At 40.0% G+C, this 24650-nt stretch overlaps 4 protein-coding genes across 7 annotated transcripts; 1 reads left to right on the top strand and 3 right to left on the bottom strand.

The window, feature by feature from the left end:
- Window positions 1-1829: 1829 nt before the first annotated feature.
- Window positions 1830-15513, bottom strand: LOC124412568 (guanine nucleotide exchange factor for Rab-3A-like). Of its 3 annotated transcripts, none has more exons than XM_046892548.1 (8): window positions 15275-15513; window positions 7376-7807; window positions 6677-7166; window positions 6305-6562; window positions 2742-3310; window positions 2541-2643; window positions 2389-2455; window positions 1830-2180 (listed from the first exon to the last, which is right to left on the bottom strand). In XM_046892548.1, exons 2-8 carry the CDS (start codon window positions 7708-7710, stop codon window positions 2101-2103), a joined length of 1902 nt encoding a protein of 633 aa, XP_046748504.1. In that variant the 5' UTR covers window positions 7711-7807; window positions 15275-15513; the 3' UTR covers window positions 1830-2100. The 3 variants fall into 3 exon arrangements, with proteins under 3 accessions (XP_046748504.1, XP_046748503.1, XP_046748505.1); XM_046892547.1 differs by lacking the exon at window positions 15275-15513 and adding an exon at window positions 9629-9978; XM_046892549.1 differs by lacking the exon at window positions 15275-15513 and adding an exon at window positions 9763-9978.
- Window positions 5169-6091, bottom strand: LOC124412574. 2 transcript variants are annotated; one of them, XM_046892564.1, is made up of 2 exons: window positions 5779-6091; window positions 5169-5522 (listed from the first exon to the last, which is right to left on the bottom strand). In XM_046892564.1, the coding sequence occupies exons 1-2, from the start codon at window positions 5789-5791 to the stop codon at window positions 5260-5262; spliced, it is 276 nt and encodes a 91-aa protein (XP_046748520.1). In that variant the 5' UTR covers window positions 5792-6091; the 3' UTR covers window positions 5169-5259. The 2 variants fall into 2 exon arrangements, with proteins under 2 accessions (XP_046748520.1, XP_046748519.1); XM_046892563.1 differs by having other exon boundaries at window positions 5789-6091.
- A 607-nt stretch (window positions 15514-16120) lies between the features above and the next one.
- Window positions 16121-19730, bottom strand: LOC124412732 (lipase 3-like). Its single transcript, XM_046892853.1, has 8 exons — window positions 19695-19730; window positions 19412-19651; window positions 18953-19151; window positions 17692-18050; window positions 17426-17584; window positions 16943-17027; window positions 16660-16802; window positions 16121-16583 (listed from the first exon to the last, which is right to left on the bottom strand). Exons 1-8 carry the CDS (start codon window positions 19728-19730, stop codon window positions 16401-16403), a joined length of 1404 nt encoding a protein of 467 aa, XP_046748809.1. The 3' UTR covers window positions 16121-16400.
- LOC124412575 (single-stranded DNA-binding protein, mitochondrial) lies at window positions 19706-23658 on the top strand. The gene is given in 7 exon segments (XM_046892565.1): window positions 19706-19936; window positions 20043-20060; window positions 20063-20099; window positions 20102-20173; window positions 21613-21708; window positions 21965-22084; window positions 22200-23658. Coding segments are annotated over 7 exon segments (612 nt in total). The 5' UTR covers window positions 19706-19873; the 3' UTR covers window positions 22406-23658.
- The last annotated feature ends 992 nt before the right edge of the window (window positions 23659-24650 follow it).

Raw genomic sequence — 24650 nt, 5'->3', positions numbered from 1 at the left:
TATGTATATATATGTATTGGTATAGACAGTACCTGCATGCATACAATACGTATGTAATTATAACGTGCAAGCTAAATTTCCTCTGTACGGAGCACTAACTAGACAGTTTATTTTTCTTTTATCTATATAGACGGGAAATAAATATAATAGGAAATAATATCAAAGACTTAGGGATTGATCGTAGGATTCCACGTCTGAACCTACAAATTCGCACCAGGGGTTTGTTATATCAGATGAAATCATGCAATGAATGTAAAAATGCATTTTACTGGATTTTTACAGGTAAACCCCCAGAATAGCGAAGCGGCATTCAATGTGAATACAGTTCATAAGCTGCTTCCTAACACCTTTCCATGTGGGTTGATGTCATTTTTGAAAAAATATCAATATATCATTCGTTACCTCACGTCAGTCAACATATATATACAACGCTGGTGAAGAATATTTTCAAATTTCAACACCAGCTAAAACTTTACGCCCAGTACGAATCTATCAACAATAATATACAATATTAAACAGTTATTCGACAAACTGAAAATTTGTCATTGCCCTCATCAACGTCACATCGAGGGTTGTCCTCCTAATGTATAATGACACATTTACATTACTCAACCGACATTCATGATCATGATTTTTAAACATTATCGAAGCACCCACGGTTAGTTATTTCTAATTTAGTAATAATAATAAAAGTGATAACGACAACTACAATGATAATTATAAGCCAATGTTACCTTCGATTATAACATTCCATGATCAGTATACGCGTGTCTGTATGTGATTATTATTAGTATTTATTTGAGAATTATTATTTTTTAAATAGAAACGCAATAGTTGAATATGAAACCCAACGTAATAGACAATGATCGAACTGATTAAATATCTTTGGCGATCGGGTAAACTTTTTATCCAACTGTTATTCTGCAAAGTTGAATGATTGTCAGAGAAATTCCAAATGGCGATAGAAATGCAAAAGAAGTCAGTGATCAAGTAAATTTAACAAACTCTGCGAGGCTTGGTATAAAGGTGTGAACGATGCATCCATAGATCATCGCTCTGCAATTTATAGGTACAATGACAAGAGAGTGACAGCATTACCGATCTAGTTTTAATTACATTTTCGTATTTTGTTTCATGCTCCTCTTCCATCTGCCAACCGATCTGATCCCACCCAAGATCGTGACAATTATTCAACTGCAGTATCAGATTATGTACAAACCATTAATACTTAAAAACTAATTATAGATAAATTTGTTAGTTACGCGAATACGAATATAACTGTCCATAGGTATGCCGTAAAGGCATTCGTTGTCGTTTGCTTGTCTTATGTATATTGTTATTCAAGAATAACCTTGATTGGCAGCTACGAAACTCTGCGTTTGTAATAATTGACGTGATAAGAAACGTTGGATGTAATAATTGCATTATCGAAAATGTTGTGCTTTCAATACTCATTCTTCATAGGAATCCTTCGCGTAACCTCAGATACATTTAGAAGTAAATTGCCTCAGACCCTACAAGGTCGTTTTGAACAAGTATATACTCATACGCATTCGATCAAGTCTCTAATTAATAACGTATCTGTGGGTACCATATTGGTATGTTTCTGGTTGAGAGATGAAACTTAAACTAAACATAAACCTCGATGCGGCTTATTTAAACTCGTACTATAACACCATATGTCGTAAAGGTGTATTGATATAAAATCGAATCAATTCCTTGGAGTATCTCCCCGCCATGTATCACAAATTTTTTGGCCTCCTCATTCGTTGTAAATCGTGAGACATCGAAAGGGCAGATAGATTATTGTAGGATAGTTATAAAAATAGTTGAAATCAAGGTGATTATTTATGATTAGCAACATGTATCTTATATACTTATCGTCTATCTATGGGCACATGCAACAGATGACTGGTTCTAACTATATAGTATCGCACGTGCCTATACCTTTGTCAAATTTCAGACATTCTGGAGTCGAACATGTTTTACCCATACACGTAGCCTTCTTTATTCGGGCAATTTAATTGCCTAGCTACCCTGATGGAAATGAAATCAGTTCGCGTCGATGTAATGAGGACACTAAAAAAATCGTTGTGCGATTCAGGAAGAAAGTGCCATTCCTAAACGGGCTAAGACCATCTCTTTCCGAAGTCTGGTGATTTCCCAGTAAATGTCGTGAACTGTGAAAGAGAAAGAACAGCTTATCATTTATGTACATGAAACGAAATTACCTACAATACCTATTCTCAGCGGATGATCACAAAAAATTTGTGCAATCAGCATTAATGCATTCACACGGACGTGGTGTATTTATAATTTAATATTTTGCCACATTTACACCGAGCAACCATCGATAGGTGTACGCAGCTGTAGTAATTACAAACTTACCTGAGCTTTTGACAAGACCGCGTTCGATGTAGCGTAGGTAATTCAGGAAGTCGCATACAGCGATAATCTGGAGCATAAAAAGGTGTTGAAAAATCAGCATCACTTGAAAGATGAAAAATATGGCAATTTATTAGTAAATAAATTATATTCACCCTATTGCGACATATCTGTGATATCGAGTACCAATGGTTCTCTTGATCGCCGAGTCTCATACGGTAGTGACATTGTCGCGGCGCTTCAAGGAGTGCACACTTCCTGTAATAGTCAAGAGGATAAAATTATTTGACAACCGATACAAATTTGTGGGGATAATTCGATAGCCAGCAATCGCATTAAAACAAGTGTAAACTTACTTGGGGAAGGCAACTTTGGTTTTGTCACTGACAGCCTCAATAAATACAATCCCGTCAAGGACAGCCTGCCTAACTTTTCCACTGAGATCCTTATTGGCAAAGTCCAGGCATAGGTCGATGTCCTCGCGAAATATTCTCTTGACGAACGGATCGGCTTTATCCACGCAGGGATTGGCCTTCCACTGGAGGAATTCCTTGTGAACAACTGGATCTACCTCCAGGCCGTCACGGGAGTCACGACCCTCGGTCGGCTCGACAGGTAGAGAGGGTCGTTGCTCTTTCACCGGGGATTCCGGCGGCGAGTTCTCACGACCGTACTTCAAATTAAAGTGCGACGGTGATCTTCGGTGCCGTTTTGCGAAAATTCCACCGGGTGTCTCTTCGCGGCTCCGACCGTCAATTTGCGGATGAAGATGGGGGTTTGGCCTGGCAGGGGTCGATGTCAATACAAGGGTCTTCAGAGCGGCTACCTCGGCGGCAAGGACTTCGGACTTCATCCGACTTTCCGCCAGCAGCCTTTCAGCCGTAGCCTGTCGTACGTTCGCCTCCCTCACCATGTTGTGTGCCTCCTGAAAGAACCACAGAAAAGTTGATTGTTATGAGTATATGTACATATAATGCATATTGCATATAACACACCCAGAGGTATTTTCGATGCTTGCCGCGTGACTCGCCTCCTCGTTCCTTATCTTATTATAATAATTATTATTATTGTTATTGCTATTGTAAAGTGGCCTCGCACATACATGGGATATTGTGAGTAAAACGGATACACAACAGGAAATTATACATTAGTCGAAGTTTCTTAATAGTAGAGAAAAGAAAAAACACGTCTAAAGCAGTTGCAACATTAAAGAGTATTCGTTTTATCGAATCACTTTATTAAACGCGGGATATTTTCTCTTTCTTTTTCTCTACCGTCGTTTAATTTACCACCTCGGACGATGTAGGTATTTTGATGACAAAGCACTGATTTCAAACATATGCTGGACGTCTTGACGTAGCTTATCTAGCATAACAGTAACCATGATGTGCGCCGTGTCGATTCAACTGCGGAATACTAGTACTTTCATGCAGGTAACAGTTGCATGGATGCATTTTTTTAAACGAGTTTTCAAGGTATCCCTACTTTTTTCCACCGCAAGAAAACCACACCGTGAATGGAGTACGTCATCTAACCTCGACGTAACTAACTAGTTTACATGTATGTAGTGTAGTAGTACGGTTTTTTCTTCTTGCATTTTTTTTTTTTTTTCATATATATTCATCCGAGTTCCCAAGCAGCAACGGTAAAGGTAATAATATAATATACTTACAATCAGCCGATAAAGATAGGATTTTGTTTTACCTGCCTCACACTTAATTATAACAACATTCAGTTATGAGCATGCACACCTGTTCCGTGATAAATGGTTCCAAATTTTCAATTTCGACGTGCAATTCTCGTAAACTGGCACTCAGTCGTTTCTCCAGACATCGCTTCATGTGATCAGCGTTTGCGAAATAGGTATTGGAGAAGCGTTACAGGACTGTTTATCAGTATTGTAAAGAGAATCAGATTGACCGAGACCGAGAAATTCCTGATTTCTTTGGGATCGTTAAAACGTGTTAACTTGATTCTTTACTGAGACATAGATGCATACTTGGCAATCCATAAGAATTACTGTCCTCAATCGCGTGTGCGAATATTTGAACACAATTGTTATGGTTTTGGTGTACCTCGAAATGGAAACGAACTATTCGCATTCGAATATAATTATATCTTTCTAGAGTATACACTGGACATTCAAATAATAATCCGTTACTTCGAACTCACGAGCACTGACTGAAGGAAAGCTTTCTGAAAGCGGTTTGGTTTTGCTCGTGTAATCGTAGCTATGAAAGCAAGTTGCCACAATTTCCGGTCGACGAGAATAAAGAGGCGCTTCCGTTTTCACTGACAAATATTATACCTACACACATTTGCTCGGAGGAAGCTGTCGTTTGACACCCAGTGGACCGCCTGTCCTGTTCACCTTACACCCTACATCTATGATTATCTGTATTACTTCTTAGCGAAAAGTTAGGCAATTAGTAAAGCAAGAGTCCTTTGCCCATTTATAAAAGCATAACGAATGTGAAAACAAAAAGTTAATTGAGATTAAGAAATGGATTTATAATATCACATACAGCCTACTGAAGGACGGAAGCTGCAGTGGATAGTTCATCAGATAACAGTTAGGTATGGATACGTATTCTCCCCAATAGCCTTTCAAGATCTTTGATAATATCAGTGCTGTACCAAACCCTCGTTTTCACGACGCCATAATGCATACGAATTTATGCGTTCGAAACGACTTGGGCTATGTAAAAATGCACATAACTGTTTAGGTGCAGCGAGTTCCGTATTCAACAGGCACGTAATATAACGCGTATTCTGCTCTTGGAGAACAGTTATTACACGTAGGTTTGAGATAGCTCATGTACATAGAGCATAATATCGTCAGCTCCACATGGCCGTGGTCTGATTATTTTCTTTTCATCTTACACGAGACCTTGACGTACCTAAATAGGTATGACCAATTATAAGGTATCTATAAGTGTAGCGCGTTGGCTCGTAGTTGCGACGTAGGTACGTTCTTGAGTAAATTCCTGATACAATTGCATACCAAGACCTGGATTCTCCGACTGCCGTTGCAGCGTCAGAGTGAACATCTGGTACAAGCTTGTCTATTCGGCTGAAAGCAAATGCTTGCTTCGTGCTACGCGGAAAGTGACGTAATATCAGAAGTAAATTAAGACCTGAGATCAGTGTCCAACAATAGAAATGACAACGGTATCTTTTCAATTTGTTATTGAAAATTGAAAATTCGCAATTACTCGTAATATTCATAGTTTCAACTTGATTTTAAACGCTTGCCTGCGAGCTGTGTCTGAGCCGAATAGACAGGCAGTAACTGGTAACAACAGTGCGGCCTCACGAATGCCGAGGATTTGGAACGAATCGGGAAGTGAGTAGAAAGGCAAAGAGGGAGCGAGGTGAAAGCCACGTATTTACCGAGTATTACCATGCGGTACCAGGCTCGGCTGGCACGGATAGTCGTCCATCTTTGTTCAACCTACACGGTATTCTCCTTCTCATTTTTCGCGACAGAAGCATGATTTCTCGAACCCCTCGACATCAAGGGGGCCCTCATATTTGTTTCCAATGTGCCTGATAGGTAAAAGCGTGGCTTAATATCTACGAACGCTGGCCGAGGCATGCAGGATACGTCGATCCACTTTACAATAACACAGAATAAATATTATGAATGCATGACCATTGTAGTACACGTTCTCCTACGCTTTGGCTGCCATTGATCAATCATAGTTGGAAATTGAAAAGTGGGAATGATCTCAATAACCGACTGCTTCGATAATAGGATCAGGATCAATATGTTTGTCACAGAGTGCAATAATCGACTAACGAAAGGGATTGAGCATTTACAAATAATGCGTTTGTTATAGTTCGGGGCGCACTGACCTCTGCTGTCATGGCCAATGCAGCACGAGAAAGGAAAGTAGTATGAAATCGGTTTGCGTACTTGAAATAGACTGGCGGTGAGATCTTCAAGTTCGGTTTCGACGTCTTGCCTGATCCTGGAGAGCCTGGTGACCTCCTCGGCCTTGAGTTTGAGCTCTTGATGCGCTCGCCTCAGCTCGTCCTGTAGTTTCGCAATGGCGTGCTCCTTGACCTCCGTCACTGCCCTGCCCCAATGTACCGTCGTCGACGAGTCTGTGGAGCATCCAACATTAGACCGACGTCGAAGGCTGTCCAGCTCCTCTCTTGACTGTGATTCCACCTTAGCCAAGGCAAAAAAAAAAAAAAAATGGAAGAAGCATCGTGTTAACAATTACTGAACCAATGTGGGCTAGGCGTGTGTTACACCTATGGTATAATAATTATACACGCTCACCTCCGATTTGACAAACTTCTCGACTTCGGCAGCGGTAGAGGTGAGCAACGAATGGCTCGTCAGCGCAGCCTCTTGATCCCCCCGAGGGTCGACATTGGTTTCGCCTTCGTGGAGCGAAATGGAAAATGGATTCAAGCTTGCTTGCGTAAATGCGAGTCTCGTCGACGACGCGGGATGCAGGACTCTGCTAGTGGTGGAATCGTGTGAGAATCCATCTGCTTCTGGGGTATCACTCGACGGTTCCACCGCCAATTCCTTTACCTGAGTAGAGGGTGTTCCGAACGTGAGGCCAAGTACCAAACCTGCGGGTCTCTTGCACATACGAAACTCGAGACCGGAATCGCTTGTCGCGCTCTCTGATGACTCGGTGTTTCGCAGTGAGGGATCGTCGAATCGGTAAACCTGAGCCTCTTCCCCGGACTTCATCGGTGCAGCAACTTCCCACGTATTCTCTTCATTGTAGGTGCTCGATGTGGTTGATTTACCAGAGCTAGAGCAACACAGAATGCAAATAGAGTATTTATCCGCATCAATCGTAAAATGTAATACATGATACTCCTTCAAATGAAATGAAATTAAAATACTTGGAAATCTCCTAATTTGTCATACTTGAGAAAGGAATAACTTGAGACCAAGCCTCTACGAATAATTGATTTAAATCACCTGCCCTGCACGTGGGCAGGCAAGTAGATTATATACCTCTTGGCTGCCTCGGTCGAATGGAACTGTTTCTCGTCTTCGTCAAAGAGGCCCGTAGGTTCATCGTCGTCATCATTCCCACTATCCTTCGCCTCGTAGCCAAAGAGATCGGTTGCCGCGCGAGCCAGGTCCGACTTGAGGATCGGATGATTCGTCCCCGTTGGGCACTCTGCCTCCTCCGGGTAGAGCTCTTCCTCGTCGGTTGTGTACTCTTCGTCCCCCGTCGTCCCCGTACTCCCGGCGCGCCTGTGCTTAGTTGTCAGAGGACGGTAAACGTATTCCGGTGCTGCGACACAACTACCCACGGCATTAGCCGCGGGGTCACTCGAATCCATAGAGACTTGATTCTCCACTTTGAGAACCGAATCTATTGCGCCTCATTCATCCTGCATGAACGATCAGTCACGAGCTTGGTTTCTCAGTTTCATCCAGCTGGTAACAGAAAATCATCACGCCTTGATATAGCCAACATTTTCAACCCATCATCACTAGTCAAAGAATATCACAAGTACCCTTAATTATACGGAATGCATAGTTACAGAAATAATATCTTCGGCACGAACAAATCTGCGGACTAAATATATTACACAGTATATAATATAACCCTTGTACCGATAGCTTAAACGTATGTGGTGTCGACGCAACGCCGTATCGTGAAGCATTGAGGGCTAAGTATAGAACCCGTGGAAGTGAAGCTCTTCTTTTATACAACCGTCTACGAAATCCTCCAACATTAAGTACGCATTCGGGTCAATCAAGTAATTAAAACACATAAAGGATGAGTTCCAAAGTGGTCAATTGTCGCATTGATAAATTGGTCAAGTGGCTGAGTGATGAAACCACAGAAGGGATTATGTTACGGTAGCCAACAAGCGGGAGCAAATTACTAAGTCTGTGAAGGAAGGCAATGTGGAAGCCTTGTTCAACGGTGTCCCACAGGTGATCATGGTTATGCAGTTTAGTCCAACGTTCTATTTTCTTCTTACTCCCCCCCTCGTCGACTCGAATAAGTCGGTAGCCGAGTATCCTCCACACTTTTTGCTTCGCACGTAATTTGAATACTGTTCAGTTAGCGATAAATAATTAATCAAATGCGCTCGCATTGCTGATACAGCCTTGTTCCACAGCCGAATAAAATTCTATCCCATCTATAGGATGGATCCTCCCTTTTACTCCGGTTTTTATCATGTGACACAACACTTGGCACCTCTACCGAAAACATTTGGCACTCTCCTTATAACGCCGGCGATGAATTCGTAAGGCCAACCAAACCCGGCCGTGGTGCTTATTTATTATTTAGGCTTATGCATATACACATCATGTATATGGCGGTTAGTCGGCTTCAAGTTTGTTCGCTCTGACTATACCACCGTCATAACAGTTTAATTGCCAAGGTATACACATACACAGCTATAGCAAGTACCAACTGCGAGTAGTAACGCTCTGTCAAAGAATCTGTATCGTGCCGTTGTTTCAATTCGATGATGGTGATTTACACAACGGCCAAATTAATTAGTTCAAAGTCATGAATTATTCACGTATTCTCTTGACGATGATGAGTGCTGTGCTTACATATACGCGTAAGATTTCAATCACGTGCAATACTTGTTTCATATACATCTAACAAAAAACCGGTTTTCAACACTAAATAGACAGGTATTATTGTACCTTGGCATGGACAGTTGCATTGGCTTTTCGAGAATCGCTACAACAAATTAGTGGTCAAAAAGCACTGTCGAACTAAATAGTAGTAGAACAGTAATTGTATTACAACTACAGAGGTAGAAGTTGCACTTTGTAGCACGTTGTATTATAATCGCGTTTGCCCGGGTTACCTAGGAACCAAGGCATTTTCATGGTTAGAATTACGACAGCGTTTCAAACGTGAACTTTTCTGCACACCTATCGTTTTTGGCTGTCTACCAACCCAACTCCAACACTACCATAATAATTAAAATACAACATACGAGTTATAATTTCATCAATTTTCGCTGTCTCATCGCATAGACAAGACCAATACTTCCATTGCCTGAACCAACCAACGGCGAGTATATACCCAGACCACCAGACACATTTCGACGCATTTCAACGGTAAAGCGAAACTTGTCACGGCTTATGCGAATTCAATGGGCTGTGATTAATTCTTGCCTGAACAAACATCGCACGAGACGCAATTCATTGTAACTAGTTTGAAATCGGGACGGTTGAAATTAGTTAAAAATATTAGAAATAAGGTAGTATTGCCCCACTTACAACTCTCCTTCAAACAATCGTATATATGAGAGGTCTGTCATCAATGGAAATTGCAACACTGACTCGATTGCACGTACAACCACGATGCGAAATAATTCTACAAATACAATAACAAGATCAGGCACAAGGCTTACCAAGGTCTCTTTGTGGGGACTAAAGAGTTTGGTGCTACAGCGTGATGACGGCACGGGACAACGCGAGTTGTGATACTTGCGAGACAAAGAGGCGGAAACTTTGATACCTCGACTGAATCACCGTTTATTATACTGGTATTAGGTGTACAGAGTTAGCCGATGAGTGCAAATCTCGTACACGACTTGTGACCTGGTCAATGTACTTTACATGGATAAGGTGTATCCAGGCACAGACCGATGCCGAGTGAATCGGTCTTACCCGGGGTGTGATTTTTACGGCACTAAAACACATCGCTACACCGCAGTTCGGTTTAGGTCTCGCGACTGACGGTGGCCTCCCACTATTATCTACTCCCACACAGCTCCGAGGAATCTACCAGCCTCTCGGCTGGTACAGCTGGTTAACCATTAAATTAATCTCTCTCCGTGTAGACGCGCTAACACAACTCTGCGCATGCAACTATACACACATCCATGTTTATACCTAATGGGATACGGAGTAGCGGTGAATCTGGTGCGTCAACGAAAAATAATATCGTCATAGACCAAGCTGCAAGAGAGTTTCACTGTGAAAATTGAAAAACCGCCTGAAGGTAATTTCATTGGTGAATGAACGCTTTAAGAAACACCAACCAGCAGTGAATTAATAGCTACGTTATAATCTAGATATAATTTTTTTTATCTTATACATTTACTGGTAACTGTTTATTCGCTGATGCGAATAGTCACCCTGTATGGGTACGAATACTTAGGGAATATCGCTTGAGAATAAAAATGAATTGTGCAAATCAGCCTGTACAATGTTCTCCGGGTAACATTGAAAGTACTTTGTACCAACATAACATGCAAATCTGTCTGAACTTGATAACTTTATCGTTACTTATTCAACGCTAACTGCTTTGTACCCGATGACTGCTTACCCTTGCAAATATTTTTCGACATACTTGCAAAAACACTGCACAACACTTACGCGTGTATACTTATCTCTGGTAGTGTACTAATCAATGAGTAACTGGGAAAAACACAAATCAACAAGTATGAATCGTAAACACTTGTTACCGTGCTGGAATGTAAAAATCAATGTTCTTTCAGGACACAAAACCTGTCCTGTTGTAAAATATTTACCACACAAGCAACTAAAATATTATTGTGATAACAATATTGCTATGTTTTTATCACCAGACGGCGAATACTGGTATAAAACTTTTTGTGATAGATCAAATCGGTCGTTGAATGCAATTTGAATCTTACATTGAAACTGAAACCCTGAGAAAATGATTTTTCGACAATAAGCCAAAGCGAATTAATTTCGATGGCGAAACAATGATGAATTGACCATTGTTTCTGATAAATTGTTAGCCACGGATATACATTGAGCTTCAAATTTAAACAATCGCTGGACCTACTTTACCACTGTTGCTATTGAAAGAGAAGATATTCTAATTTGGATGAAGTAGGATTTACTCGATAAACAGAGTTCGACGTATCACAAAATGCATATATATGCCTGTGTACCTGCGTGTATCTACAAGAACGAATATCCGCACGTTCGAAGCTCACGAGGCCGCGACGTGACGTGACTGTAACGTATATGTATGTATAATCGTGGTGGGTCTGGTGAATTCCAATCCGTTGCAGCTGAGCCTGCGAGACGACGGTAAACAGTGAAAACGTACCACAAAACAGATAACGTGGACGATATTTAATCTTTTCCACGAAGAAAATCGGGATGCTGAAGGAAGTCAAACATTTGGAACGGTTCAGTAATGAACCATCGCGTGATAGGCAAGGTCTATTCTGTGAATATTATTTAATGATTATTAGTGCGTTGACAGCTTGTTTAAAACCGTTTTCCACCATGCTATCGAAGAGTTCTTGACCGCGACGCCGAGGTCATGACTCGACAAGGGTCATTTCACTCGATAATATAGAACCAGGCAACAACCTTACTCAGTACAACCAATGAAACGGACTTTCCACTATTTAATTCAATATCCACATTCTCACAACGGCCAGACCATGTACCTATTATTCTGACTCCATATTACATACCATTTCACAATCCCGTATATTTAAAGGTATGCGTATATAGTCATACAATCCCTACGTGAAATTATGTATACGTAAATACACGGTAATCCATACGTATGCAGTCTCGACACAATAACCGGTGGCAACTCCAACGAAATGTGACCTCCTGAAACGATCCAACTAAAAATTTCGGAAATACCTAAACAGAGGATCCTTTGAAGCTCATCTACAGAAACATTGTTAGCATAGTTGATAATATGTTTTCAGCAATCACCTGGTAGGTGGTTAATTAGTTGAAAAGTTTATTTAAAGAGATCGTCATAGTACAGTGTATGAGGTTGTGCCTACCATGTTAACTCATACGGTGATATCTATTGAACTTGGCAACTAATAAAAGTACAAGCATCGTATGCAAATTGGGAATTAGGTGATGCCTACTCTTCCGTATGCTTAATAGAGCAGTTTTTTACGAATCAGTGTATTTCAGGTGGCATGATTACGTACATGCGTATACTGCAGTGTTTGTTTATTTATAAGTACAGTGTAAGGACGTGGCTTCGTGAAACCTTATAATAGCAAGAAATTGTATAATACACAGCGGCGATCTACTATACTCGGAATTCTTTCACTTCGTAAGAATTCTTCATTCGCATGCATGCCTACTTTCCAATAAATGTCTGTATAGCAATCGAAATTTCCAAAATTTCAAACAATATTCATTCAACTAAGAATAATTCTCTGCCCTCTAAGAATAATCCCCACCTCATCCTCCTTGCGTCGCACTTATGAAATCAGAACTCGGGTTTCACAAATTCTTCACCCAGGTCTACAAAATTATCGCTTGCAATTAAATGTTGGTTTTATACGCGAATCCGCAAAGGTCGCGTTTGTAGGTTTTTTTCATGTTCCATGCACACTACCGAGCACTACCATAGTACGATACCGATTATACACTTCTAGTCAGTATTACACCGATGTTGTATAATACACCGTGGCCATTGCGCAAAAAGATCGTCGTGTGTGATAGAAACGAATAACAAAGAAGCTGCAATCACACGATACGTGCGTGCATGTATATCCCACGTTCTTTAAAATAAGATTAAAAAAAGTCAGCATCAGGTATGGACAACGTGAGACGGCTGAGAGCGAGAAGCTCCATTACCGTGGAATGCGTTGCGTCGCGGATGTAAAGGTTGAAGGCATACCGCAGGAGGCACGAACCGTCACGATCTTATCCAGCATCAATTATTGCCTACCTGGCTCATGGCCCTGGAGGCGCTGGTAAACTAGAACTTGTATGAACCGTATCATACTTTCCAAACCGTGTACACTTGGGGAAAGGATTGTTGGAACAACAATGGCTTCCTTGCAGCTGGCGAAAAAAAGATTTTACTTTAGGGAGCCAAATTTTCCTTGAGTCGACGAGATATGGTTTTTTTTTCGGTAGCAAATATTTATTTATAATAAGAGAGTACAAGGGAAGGAAGTACAGGAATGGCTGTAATGCAATTGTTCGTATGATGTTAAACTGCATGGTAAGGAAAATCTCGGTTTCAGGACATGCGTGAAATCGTACTACTTCCCGTAATCACAGGTGCGCATCGTACAAGCACACGTGACTTTATACGTTTCCTAGTGTACTTATACTGTACGCATTCAGCTAGAAGCTGTGAGAATGTGATTATCAGTCAGGGAAGATCGGGTGGAACACACCGGTTCTTCGGGTTCTTCGGAAGTTACGCTGCTGTTACCGGCAACGGGCCTCTCGGTTGTTGGCCACAAGTCCAACTACTCGCGAAAGGAGAGATTGACGCTTTCATTCATCCACACCTTAAATGACGTCAATTACTCCCGAGTATTGATCGCGAAATCGCTATACGAAGAAAAGGCGCGCTACTGTATAAATGCTAAATAAATTCAGATTGTATGTTACAGGCGTATAATAAGAGAAATATGCAAACAATACCCAGGAAAAAGTGGTTTGCGGAAAAATGGGTGATTATTTCATGTTTGATACGCTGCGTGTTGTACACGATTGTTGGAGCACCTTCCGTTGCAACACGGTCATCTTTTCAGTTCCCACTCCCACGCGATCCGTGGTAAACAATGCGTACTATGCATACACCACAGCACTGAGAAAATTTCAACTTGATTTAGTTGAGCAAAGGGGAGTCGGAAATGGCGGTGGTGAAAACATCAGCCCAAACTTTTTGCTTAATAAGAGATAGACAGCTTACACGCGTGCATTTGAGTAACTGTAGGTATATGGACTTGGCTAATCTTTTAATTTACTCTAAATCCATAGACTCGCCCCTGTGTTTATTAAATTATTATTATTAAACCACACCCAAGTTCTGACTTGCACGCGCCCATTACATTCTCTCCAAACTCTCTCTAAACATCCACATCATACCTACGACACTCTCTCTATCTTTTTTGATCAAATCGTATGTCCCCTACCCTAAAACTACGACAATTATTCACCTATAACCTATTCCAACTCCCAGAATAGGAGAAATTATTTCCGCCGACGATTCTAACAACTGTAGTTCGCTACGTCATGGAGTACACGTGTGTACGTACCTACATACGCATACCACTCGGAAATAGTTACCAGCGTGTGCCAACTTTCACCGTAAGTTGAGTCTCGGTGCTAGAGAACATTATAGAAATAATGTATATCACGAAATCAATGCCACGATCGCGAAACCATAATTACTTATCAAAGGTACGAGTCTTCAAGAGAGTCCATAGTGAGATGCTTGGTTTACGCCGTAGCAACTAAAGTAAATAGTGTAAACTGATCTTTCGTTATTCATTTGCAGCAACCACCCAGTGGTTACATTAAGAGGGAAAGACTTGATCCATGTTAGCGTAAAATTAACGTAACGGTGATCGAACGGCAACCTTCGACGGATTCAAGCTAACGCGACGAACGGTTTGCTTGGGTCAGTTGCTCGATGACCCAAACTGTCGCGGATCCTGCAAGTGAGGCGCGCGGTCCACTTCTGGACTCAATCTTGATTGAACTAGTCTAAACGTCATTGAATTCACAAATATATATATATATCATTGTCGATCATTCCGTCTCTTTCTTCGCATATAGTCTTTTCGAGCAGACGATGCCACTTTTATTCCTGCGAACTCAAAAGTCTGACTCAACATCATTATACCTAGAACAATAAGTTCGATTGAACATTTAGAGAAATCTATTTTTCGAGAAGCAAGAGAGCTGTGTTAAAAATATATCAATTGAAATCCTATACTGTACGCGATACATGTATTCGCGAAGAAGAGTATTTACAACCATCTACCATATACGATACCTACACGTTATATCAAAGGTGAATATTATACATATACGAAAAATCTAGGACCACAGCATGAAGTCCGGGTACATACTTTTCAATCCCAATCAGCTGGAGTTCAGCCAACTGCTCAAGATCGAAAAGTCGACACGGAGGAAAGAATATTGACTCACCCGTTGATGCGTGACCCGAAACAATTTACAGATGAGATGCTCTCCTCCTTCTATTATCCAATGCAAGCCGTGCAACACACAAGGCACTATATTCCGATACGGCTACCACCAATGATATGACAATCACACATTAAAAACAAGCCATCGAAACTCCTGCGGTTCTAACCTTGGCTCTTAATCAACCTGCCGCCTGCGGACGGGCGAATACTGCCGAGACTGCGTAGAGCTCGGTGTGGTGGTCGTTCACCGTCGCGTCGAGGCTCGAGCTCTGCCCCCCCCCCCCCCCCCCCCCCCCCCCCCACCATCCAGCAGTCGAACCTGTATTCCTATACTGATTTCTAGGTATGTATACCTTTACGTGCGTACGCATGCATTTACGTGGGCTCACGCTTACTTATGCCTGTACGACGGACGATACCGTTTAATTCTCCCGGATGATATTTCGCAAGGGCGTCAAAATCCATGTTTCTATTCGTATGCATGTATATGTGTGTACAATACATGCTAGCGGAGTCCCCCCTCCCCTGCAGGGCTCAGTTGGACCGCGTTATGCATCTTCCCATAGGGTGGATTCGTCGAACCACCCTCATTCACCACTCTCCTTCGGCTCGGTTGTTGTGCAGTCTGCTCCTGCGCACTCCGTTTTAAGCAATTCCAATCCGCGGACTCGTGCACATAGGCATAGAGTATACCCAGCTAGATTCATCCTGTCATTCAGGGGGATGAAATTCTTGACTCAGTTGCGTCGTGAAATTGGCCTGATTTGACACAATCTACTTTTTCAGGTTTACGTTATAATTTATGGTTTTACGTTACTGAAATCACAAATTTTCTGTATGGTTGATAAGTGAGAGACTAATTGTATATTTGTTGAGATACAGCGTGGGTTCATATCGAGAAGAATGATATAGAAGTGGCTGTATCAGTGTACGAAAAAGCCTGTCGATTTCACTCCAAACTAAAAATAATGGTAGCAGATGTAGAAAATGCGATCTATCAACCTAATAGCATACTCTGAAATACATTTGATCGTAAAAGTTTAGCTTGATAAAATTAATTTAATATACGCAGACATGCAGGCAGCTGAAATTGCAGCTGAAAACAATGCTGATGATGTTGACGAACGTTATCCAGCAATCCACTTCTTATTCGCTGTGTTCTTGTATTTCCCCATCATGTATATCACTTTTTCGTAGACTAATTTTGGAGCATCAATTCCCCACAGAAAGTCCAAGTGATTGAATTTTGGGAAGTTTACCCTGAACATGCCTATTGTTTTCGGTAAATCTTGATACAGCCTCTTGACATCCTACAGCCAAATAATGAATACAGTTGTATAAAATTGAGCGTCTGTGTCGTTCGTAACACAGTTTGGTTGTACTCACCGTGATGCTAGCAAGCCAATCGTTGTCAGCATAATGTAAGGATACAGGTACGTTGATACCTGTGAGGTTATACGCAGGCGGCGTGACACTGTGATAAATTTCTAAATTTTTTTCCTTTCCGTAATCGTATTGCCGAAATTCACCTAAAATAGTCAATATCAGAAGAATAAATAAGGAAGAACTGTATATATGTATATCGATGCCAGATTCCAATTACATATACATGCATCCATAACGTATGTTATTAATTCGATTTGCAGCCATTATGAATGAGCTTTCTTACCTGAATTTATTCCCTGAGCATAATGTATTAATGTCTTTGTTGAGGTACCGGCCGGAGAATGACCTAATATAATCGGCAGCAGAGTCTGTTAACAAGAAGTTCAAATATAATGACGTTTGATAAAATCCATCTTTTATGCAGCAGGCATGTGCACTTTTAAAGTGAAACACTCTTTGCATGCGTTTCTTCGTCAAGTTTTATTTGTAGCCCGATTTCACGAAAGAAGGAGGTTTATCGATTCGTTGCGTATGTTTTTTTTTCTAATTATTATTTGCGTCCATTCGCGCATAACTCCTCAATGCATCGATTCGAATGATTCTGTTTTTATCTGACGATGAAAGCGCTTGCTCGCTGGCGGTCGTGGGCCAGATTTTTCAAACTTATAAGATTTCTGTCGACGTTGGTAAACGAAATAGCATTACATTACTAATTGAAGTTTGAGGCCTTGTATACTATATCAGTATTTTATTCTATTGTACTTGCATTGTTGAACTGCTCCTGGTCGAATCCGCAGAGGACGAACAAAGCATTAGCACAGATCGTCTCCTCAGATACGTTGATGTCGCAACCGTATCGGGCCAAAAATCGAAGAATACCTGACTGAGGTAAAAACTCATCCTCACCAAAAAAATGGATGATCATCTGCAACGTAAAGTTAGAAGTAAGAAGTCCGAGAAGTATCAGCAGTAAAAAAATTTGGAAAGAGAAATTCGCTTGCATCTATAAGTTCTTGCACCTTTTTTTCTCACCTCGATATCGTGAACATAAGGTGCGACAATGCGAATCGGACTTTTGACATGATTTAAAAAGGCAACCGGAGCGAGGCTGAACATCGCTTTGACTTTTCGCGCCACGTCTGGTCGTTCCGATGCCATAACGTAGAACATTGTTGTACCCATCGAGTGGCCAACGTAAAGGATGTTTTTTTCTTTCTTGTACTCGGTAATGTACTCAATGATCGCTGGAAGGTCGTAAATTCCCATTTCATGCCAAGTGAAGTTCCAAAACTTTGAATCTGATATAGATAGCGATGCGTGGGCTCTCGAGTAAGTATTTCCGCGTGCGTTCCCGAGCCACACGTCATACCCTCTATCTACCAGTATGTAAGCTGCAATGATTCAGTTAAAATATACTTACATTAATTCAGTTATTTATTACGCGTGCTCGTATTACAAAATGGTTCAAAACCCTGTAGACAATACTAATAAATAGATTGGTCGACCACTTTGGTAATGAAAAATATCATTGTGGGCAGCTGGGTACCTGAAAAATTGACCAACTGCACTGCACCACGAAATTCGCCATCGCTTTGAATTTATTTAATTCCACTCAAATCTCCATGTCCAACTCAAAACGGCGAATTCATCGGAGCCTTGACGATAAATCAATCAGTAAGAATGACCGCAAATATCCCGGATATTTCTGTGACCTACATATGTAATACATTTCTTCTCGGTTATACTTTTCAATTAACCACATCTTCGCTACGTAATCAATCTCACTGTGAATAAATTCATTGGGTGTGGTGTAAACACAGTTGTGCCCAGCAGAGTTTCGACTGATGCGACACGAGAAGAAAAGATTAACTACAGCACTAGCAATTTTTTGTATCAATATCGTGACAGAAAAATAAACTTATTACAGCGCTGCAGCGGTAAGAATTTAGGTAAACGGATATGGTTGTTTTTGGATTTTTTATATATTATTAAGAATGTGTGCTCCGTATAATAGGGTGAGAAACGTGAAAGACTGTTTAAATTGAAATTAACTCGATTAGCTACAGTTCCACTTGGCAACTTCTTGCTTTATAGTGATGGTTCGAAAGAAATCTAACTTTTTTGACCTGACTGTATGGGCTAGGATATCCCTAATTTTTAATATGAAACCCAATTATAAATATGCAAGCGCAAAAGGTTGGGTTCGAAACGGTCGGTAAGAACCACCTTGTTACATACATCATATTTACCATACACATTAAACAAAGCTACATATAAACTTCCGTTTACTTGCCCAATGCCTTCTCTCTCCCTGGTATTACCCAATCGGCGGAACTTGACAAGAGTCCGTGCTGCAGTATAACCGAAGGCTTCCCACGGATGTCAGGACTACCGACTCGTCCAGGGATCCGATGCAACGTCAAAAAATATCCATCCTCGGTCTCGACGACGTGAGCCTCGGCGTAGTAACCGGCCTTCCTGACCATGTCAAGCTAAAACGATGTAGATAACATTTTTTTCACAAGATCTATAGGTATATACTTATTTGCAGACTATATCTACACCATTCACATGTGTGGCGTAAGCGGCCTATTCAATTCATTGAATCCTTACACTGGTTACATGCGTATACTTAGACCGGCTACCTCCGCCCTTTTACCATTGAGGCAGGGGTGTGCAATATTACATTCTATACGTTGATATACCTAATTCTAAGGATAATAGAAACTTCAAGTTTATACTATAAACTTACAGTAGGTAAGTGGACGTCCGGAACATCGGTGGATATGGATGCGCCTTCTGCGATTGCTCCATGGTCATCGTCGTGATCATCAGTAAAAGTATGAGAACCGAAATTGGATGAGATTTCAGATATGCGGCTCTGAACGCCCCGCAGAGTACCGCCAAGCGATAGCCACACAAGAACTAATCGAAGCATTTCCGGAATTCTATTTGTGTTTCTCGTTGTTATCTGTTCGGTACGAAATTTACACTAAACAGTCGGTTGTTTATATAAAATCAAAATTCGCGGCAGCAAATAGGCGTTCCTGTAAGTAACTGCAGGTCGGCATGCGCTGGCACAAAATTACTCACTCAACCGGAATAGTTATAATGAAATAATGTAGAGAGATGACTGCAGTGTGTGATTTAGTTGTGACTTGGGGGATATGGCGGAAGAAAACGTTATTCACGGCACAATCCTTGAAAGTAATTAATGAACGAGCTCAATATGCAGCCGCGCACCAGGCAAAGAGACGGTTCTGCCAAAGAAAACTACGTATTAAGTTTTGGCTCTAGTATCCTATCTCACAAAACTAAGTAAACCACCAGTAAACTTATGCATTTTACTAATGCGTATACATATACGTATTCACGTTGCACAGATACCAGTAACAGGAAGTTAAAAAAGTATATTCAACACGGACCTTGAAGCGCGGTCGACACCGACTTAGATTCCTTGATGGACTTTGGCCAAGGCACGATTTGAAAATGGGGATAGATCTTGTATCGCGTAATGTATGTATGTGTGCATGTATATATTGTCGTACTCATCCATACTTATCGTTTACTAATAAATCTGATTTAACGACTGAAGTGCCATTACGGACAAGTCTAAAATTAAACGGACACTCTACATTTTTCACATTTTCTACAGAAATTGTAGAACTGGGAATTGAATTCTATCGAACTGTGTTTATAAAGAATTTGGCTGCACCCAATTCACGCATAGTCGGACTGATGAGAATGGCAATACCTAATAGCTACGCAACTATACATAATGCCAGTAGCGTAACATTCAGGGGAGATGATTTTTTCATGCAGGCCTGAAAAATTAATTTATCGTTATTCCGGCTATAGACAAACTCCTGAAAGAGGGCGACTCTCCGCTACGGTGAGAAATTTGTAGAACTTGAGTCGTTATGGAATCATAATTTAACCAAAACGTAGTGAAACGCTAAGAAAGACGCCATGATCTCGATCTTTTACCAGTGGGTAAAAAAGAAGATATTTCAGCCAGCATATCAGTTCATTACGTCAGCATTACAGAATGCATAGTAACCGGCAGTTGCTAAAATCGACAGCTCACTATTCCATTTTTGTGGTAGTACTACACACAATACACTCGGATAAATTGTACTACTTAGTCACAATTCAGCACGATTTGTAATTGATCAATTGAAAAAGTTGAAACTCAGAGGTAAACAACGTTAGCTACAAATACGTAAAAAGTAATTTGAAATGATGCAACTCACCTATGCTGCATCGTATTTCGTAACCACGGAGTATGGAGGGTAGAGGTAAGGAGGACTATCCTCCATGCATAGAAAGTGTCCGTAAAATAGAGTTTACATAAAATGGCGTTGCTGCAGCAAAAGTTTCACAAAGCGCCAATCAGATTGAACCCTGATTACTAAGCGCCAATCATACTGTTACCCTTATTGCTTATGAGCGCTATTCTGGCATTTTGTTGAACCACTATGTGTCACTTTTTGCTGGCCAGTTACCTTACCTCTACCCTGCATACCACAAAGTAAGATACCGCCATTTCAATAATCTTACCTACCGGCTCGTGAATCCCGAAGTTGAATTGTTCATGATTGTTGAATAGAAAGGTTAAAGTAGCGTAGTTGCTGTGTACTGCGGTGGTTTATTGTTTTAATCCTGCGCTCGCTAAGATGTTTTGCTCTAAGGTATGTCTATTCTATGGGTACGTAGCGTACTTTTATTATAAAGATACTTGTTATGCGACTGATCGTTATGTGCCAGCCACGCGTTTCTACACATTAGGCGATTACGGAAATGATAGAGGTTATGTTTCACAGGCCAACCGGTCTGGAATGATTCAATCCTTTGTATTGTACACAGTTGTCCGTATATACTTTCGACTAATCCACTACAATTGATTATGACAATTAACTTCCATATTCAGTGTTGCATTGCTGTATCTTTCACTTCAGGTTATCCGTGGCGTCTCTAGACAGTTCTTGCCTCCAAAAAATATCAGGTTAATGTCCAGTGAAGCAGAGCAGATCCCAAGAGTAGAAAAATGTGAGTAGCTTGCAAGTTTTGGAAACTGAAATATATCGTGTCTTCAATGTCGGGGTGACTACTCAAAATAATGCACTTATATTTAGGTGTTCTTTGTTTCCGCAAAACATTTCTCCATGAAAATTATTATATACCACAATTTTTGGTATATCAGCAGCTTGATTTTGGTGTCTAGCTTCAGCGTCATAATTGGGTGGTCACCTTTTCACTTTTGAGCCTCACAACTTCATATCATTTGTTGTCTCTTTTATTTCAGCACTGAATCAAATCACCCTGGTGGGCCGGGTGGGAACTGATCCACAAAAGCGAGGCTCAATCGACCATCCTGTTGTAACATTTTCGATGGCAACTCATACAAACTACAAATATGAATCTGGTATACGCTACAATTTCAAATACATTGATTAATAAATGTTATTAATGAAATGAAACTCTACAAATGATGCATAAGTCATTTGAATAAAAATAATATTTGTATTTTTTTCATGTAGGTGAATTCATGCAGAGAACTGATTGGCACAGAATTGCTGTATTCAAGCCTACGTTAAGGGATACTGTTTACACTTACTTGAGAAAAGGCACCAGAGTCTTAGTTAATGGTAGAGTAAGTTACGGCGACGTTACAGATGAAAGCGGCAATGTAAAATCTACTACATCTATTATTGCAGACGATGTCATATTTTTTCAAAAAAACTAGTCAAAATAATTTCGCAAAAATGGATATAGTGGTGTAATGATAACCATTTTGTAACATAAGATTCATTAAATATTTTTCTTTCTCAACTAATTGACACTGTTTCCTGAATCCTGATTGTTTCATTTCAACACGCATACTTTCATTCAGCTTCAACAAACAAGACTTGTAACTCACTCAAAAGAAGTAACAGTGTAATAGAAGTGTAGATCAGGGAAGTACCAACAAATTTCTCATCTTAATAAGTAAATAAGTCTATATTTACAAATTCTCCGTCATTTAGATAACAAGTTACATAATGAAATGACATATTACGAGTAGAATTTTACGGATACCATGTTTTATACACGCTTATCGAATACATGTCTGGACCGTATCTTTATTTTTTCTTATGGAATTAGATCACCTACAATAATTTCAACTTTCAAATATAAATTATTTACATTGAATAAAAGAAAATGAAAAATGTATGTATGAATATGTGTGTGTGTATATATGTATGTATATATATATATATATATGTGTGTGTGTGTGTATCTATATACGCACACATTTATTCATCTATCTATATTATGCTCTCTTTAGACACGCAGGACTTTATTTTTCTTTGTTTTTATTTTTACTCTTTTACTTACAGAGATCACAGTATAGGTATACGAAGCCAGATATAATGTTCAAATATTTCTTTCAACTCTGAAATTTCGTGTAAAAATACAATATCTCTTGCTAATTAATGTTACAGGCGATTATTTACTTGGATATTCATTTACGAACATCTCGATGTGGAATGTCACGCCACAATCACATCAACAACTTTGAAATTTCGAATATAAATTTTGGTAGTAAAATATATAACTCTGGCCCCAGTACTTCATAAAAATTTTTGTATTTTAATAGATTTTTTTCAATTAGCTGTAATGTTACTCGTTTATTTACATGTGGAGATCCTATGTAAACTACAATGTAATTGGGTATTAATTATTCGACTCTATCAACTCTTCTCGCTCTCTGTTATTCGCAACAACCACTTTGTGAATCATGCGGATTTATGAAGAGATCAGAACAAGAGAAGGGGCCGGAAAGAAGAGGAGACAGGAAGGAGGAGATAAGTATACGTACGTCCGCTGCGCGTATCCGTCCTATCATTCTGGTTGGACCGCTTAAAGCGAGTGTTATTACGTCATCACACTTCATTGTAATCGTTACTAGTAGTATTATTCTTGGCACAAGTATTAAAGAAGGGAAAAAAACCCTTGCTCGCAACGAGAAAAACATGTATTAAATCGGTAAAAAAAAAAAAGGATGAAAAAATGTGTATTATAATCTCTTTAATGTGAATCGTACACACGATGATTTAATAAAAATTAAATGCACTTGAATCGCAAGGGTTCAAGTATAATTGAGAACTACACGTTTCTGCAACAACCGTTGAATCTTTTTGAATTAAATACATTAAAATTAAAAATATTCGTGGAAGAGATATGATTTGTCGTGTGTACGGCTACGAGTATGTACATACATACATGCACTTCGGCAGATGTGAGAGATAGAAATTCGACAGTCGTTGCAGAGATCGGAGATACATCTAAATATCTTATACATTTAATATGTGTGAAATTATCATTTTCGGCTCCTTCAACTTAAAAGCCGCGCGAAAGTTTGCGACAAACACAGTACGTTCCTTTAAAGCTTGACCACCTAAACCACAATGGCCACGATTTTGCGAAATTTCGTTGTGTATATGAGATGCGGTGGCTATATCGTAATCACAAATATGGCAAAAAATATAAAAAAGAAACGAAAATATAAGTATAGCCGAATATCAAATACTTCTGCGTTGATCAGATATTCGGAGAACGTATAATTACATACAACTGTACACGATTATTGAGACAGTGTCGCTGTACTAGTGCACATACATTGTGTACGTCACAAATTTATCATTTTCATGCGATTGCAGTAATGCTTCAAGATTCTAGTGTATACACGCACATACATGTATCTTTTCAATTATAGTTCCTGAATTACCGATTTCCGGATTATAAATAGATCCATCTGTATCTCTCGACGACTTTCTGTGCTGAATTTACAGTTATCACACTTGCGCATAAAATATTGGAACAGAAACGTATTTGTAATAAAAATCCTTAATTCTAATTTCAAATAAAAATAATTACATCTATTTATATATCTATCTATATTTATATATATATTTATATATCTTATTCTTTCATTGTTTCACTTATCA

The sequence above is a fragment of the Diprion similis genome, chromosome 11 (assembly GCF_021155765.1).
Source record: "Diprion similis isolate iyDipSimi1 chromosome 11, iyDipSimi1.1, whole genome shotgun sequence".
Lineage (NCBI taxonomy): Eukaryota > Metazoa > Arthropoda > Insecta > Hymenoptera > Diprionidae > Diprion > Diprion similis.
The sequence above is the reverse complement of the archived record's forward strand: the minus strand, read 5'-3'. Positions and strand labels throughout refer to the sequence as shown.

Coding starts and splice junctions, on each gene's coding strand:
- LOC124412574 (XM_046892563.1), bottom strand. CDS start 5,828: ATGGACGACTATCCGTGCCAGCCGAGCCTGGTACCGCATG. Junction 5,523..5,788: donor GCCGAGCCTGGTACCGCATG/GTAATACTCGGT, acceptor CACTGATCTCAG/GTCTTAATTTACTTCTGATA.
- LOC124412568 (XM_046892548.1), bottom strand. CDS start 7,710: ATGGATTCGAGTGACCCCGCGGCTAATGCCGTGGGTAGTTGTGTCGCA. Junction 7,167..7,375: donor TCGACCGAGGCAGCCAAGAG/GTATATAATCTA, acceptor GTGTTGCTCTAG/CTCTGGTAAATCAACCACAT. Junction 2,456..2,540: donor CACAGATATGTCGCAATAGG/GTGAATATAATT, acceptor TTTATGCTCCAG/ATTATCGCTGTATGCGACTT.
- LOC124412732 (XM_046892853.1), bottom strand. CDS start 19,730: ATGCCGACCTGCAGTTACTTACAGGAACGCCTATTT. Junction 19,652..19,694: donor ACTTACAGGAACGCCTATTT/GCTGCCGCGAAT, acceptor CCGACTGTTTAG/TGTAAATTTCGTACCGAACA. Junction 16,584..16,659: donor ATTGGCTTGCTAGCATCACG/GTGAGTACAACC, acceptor ATTTGGCTGTAG/GATGTCAAGAGGCTGTATCA.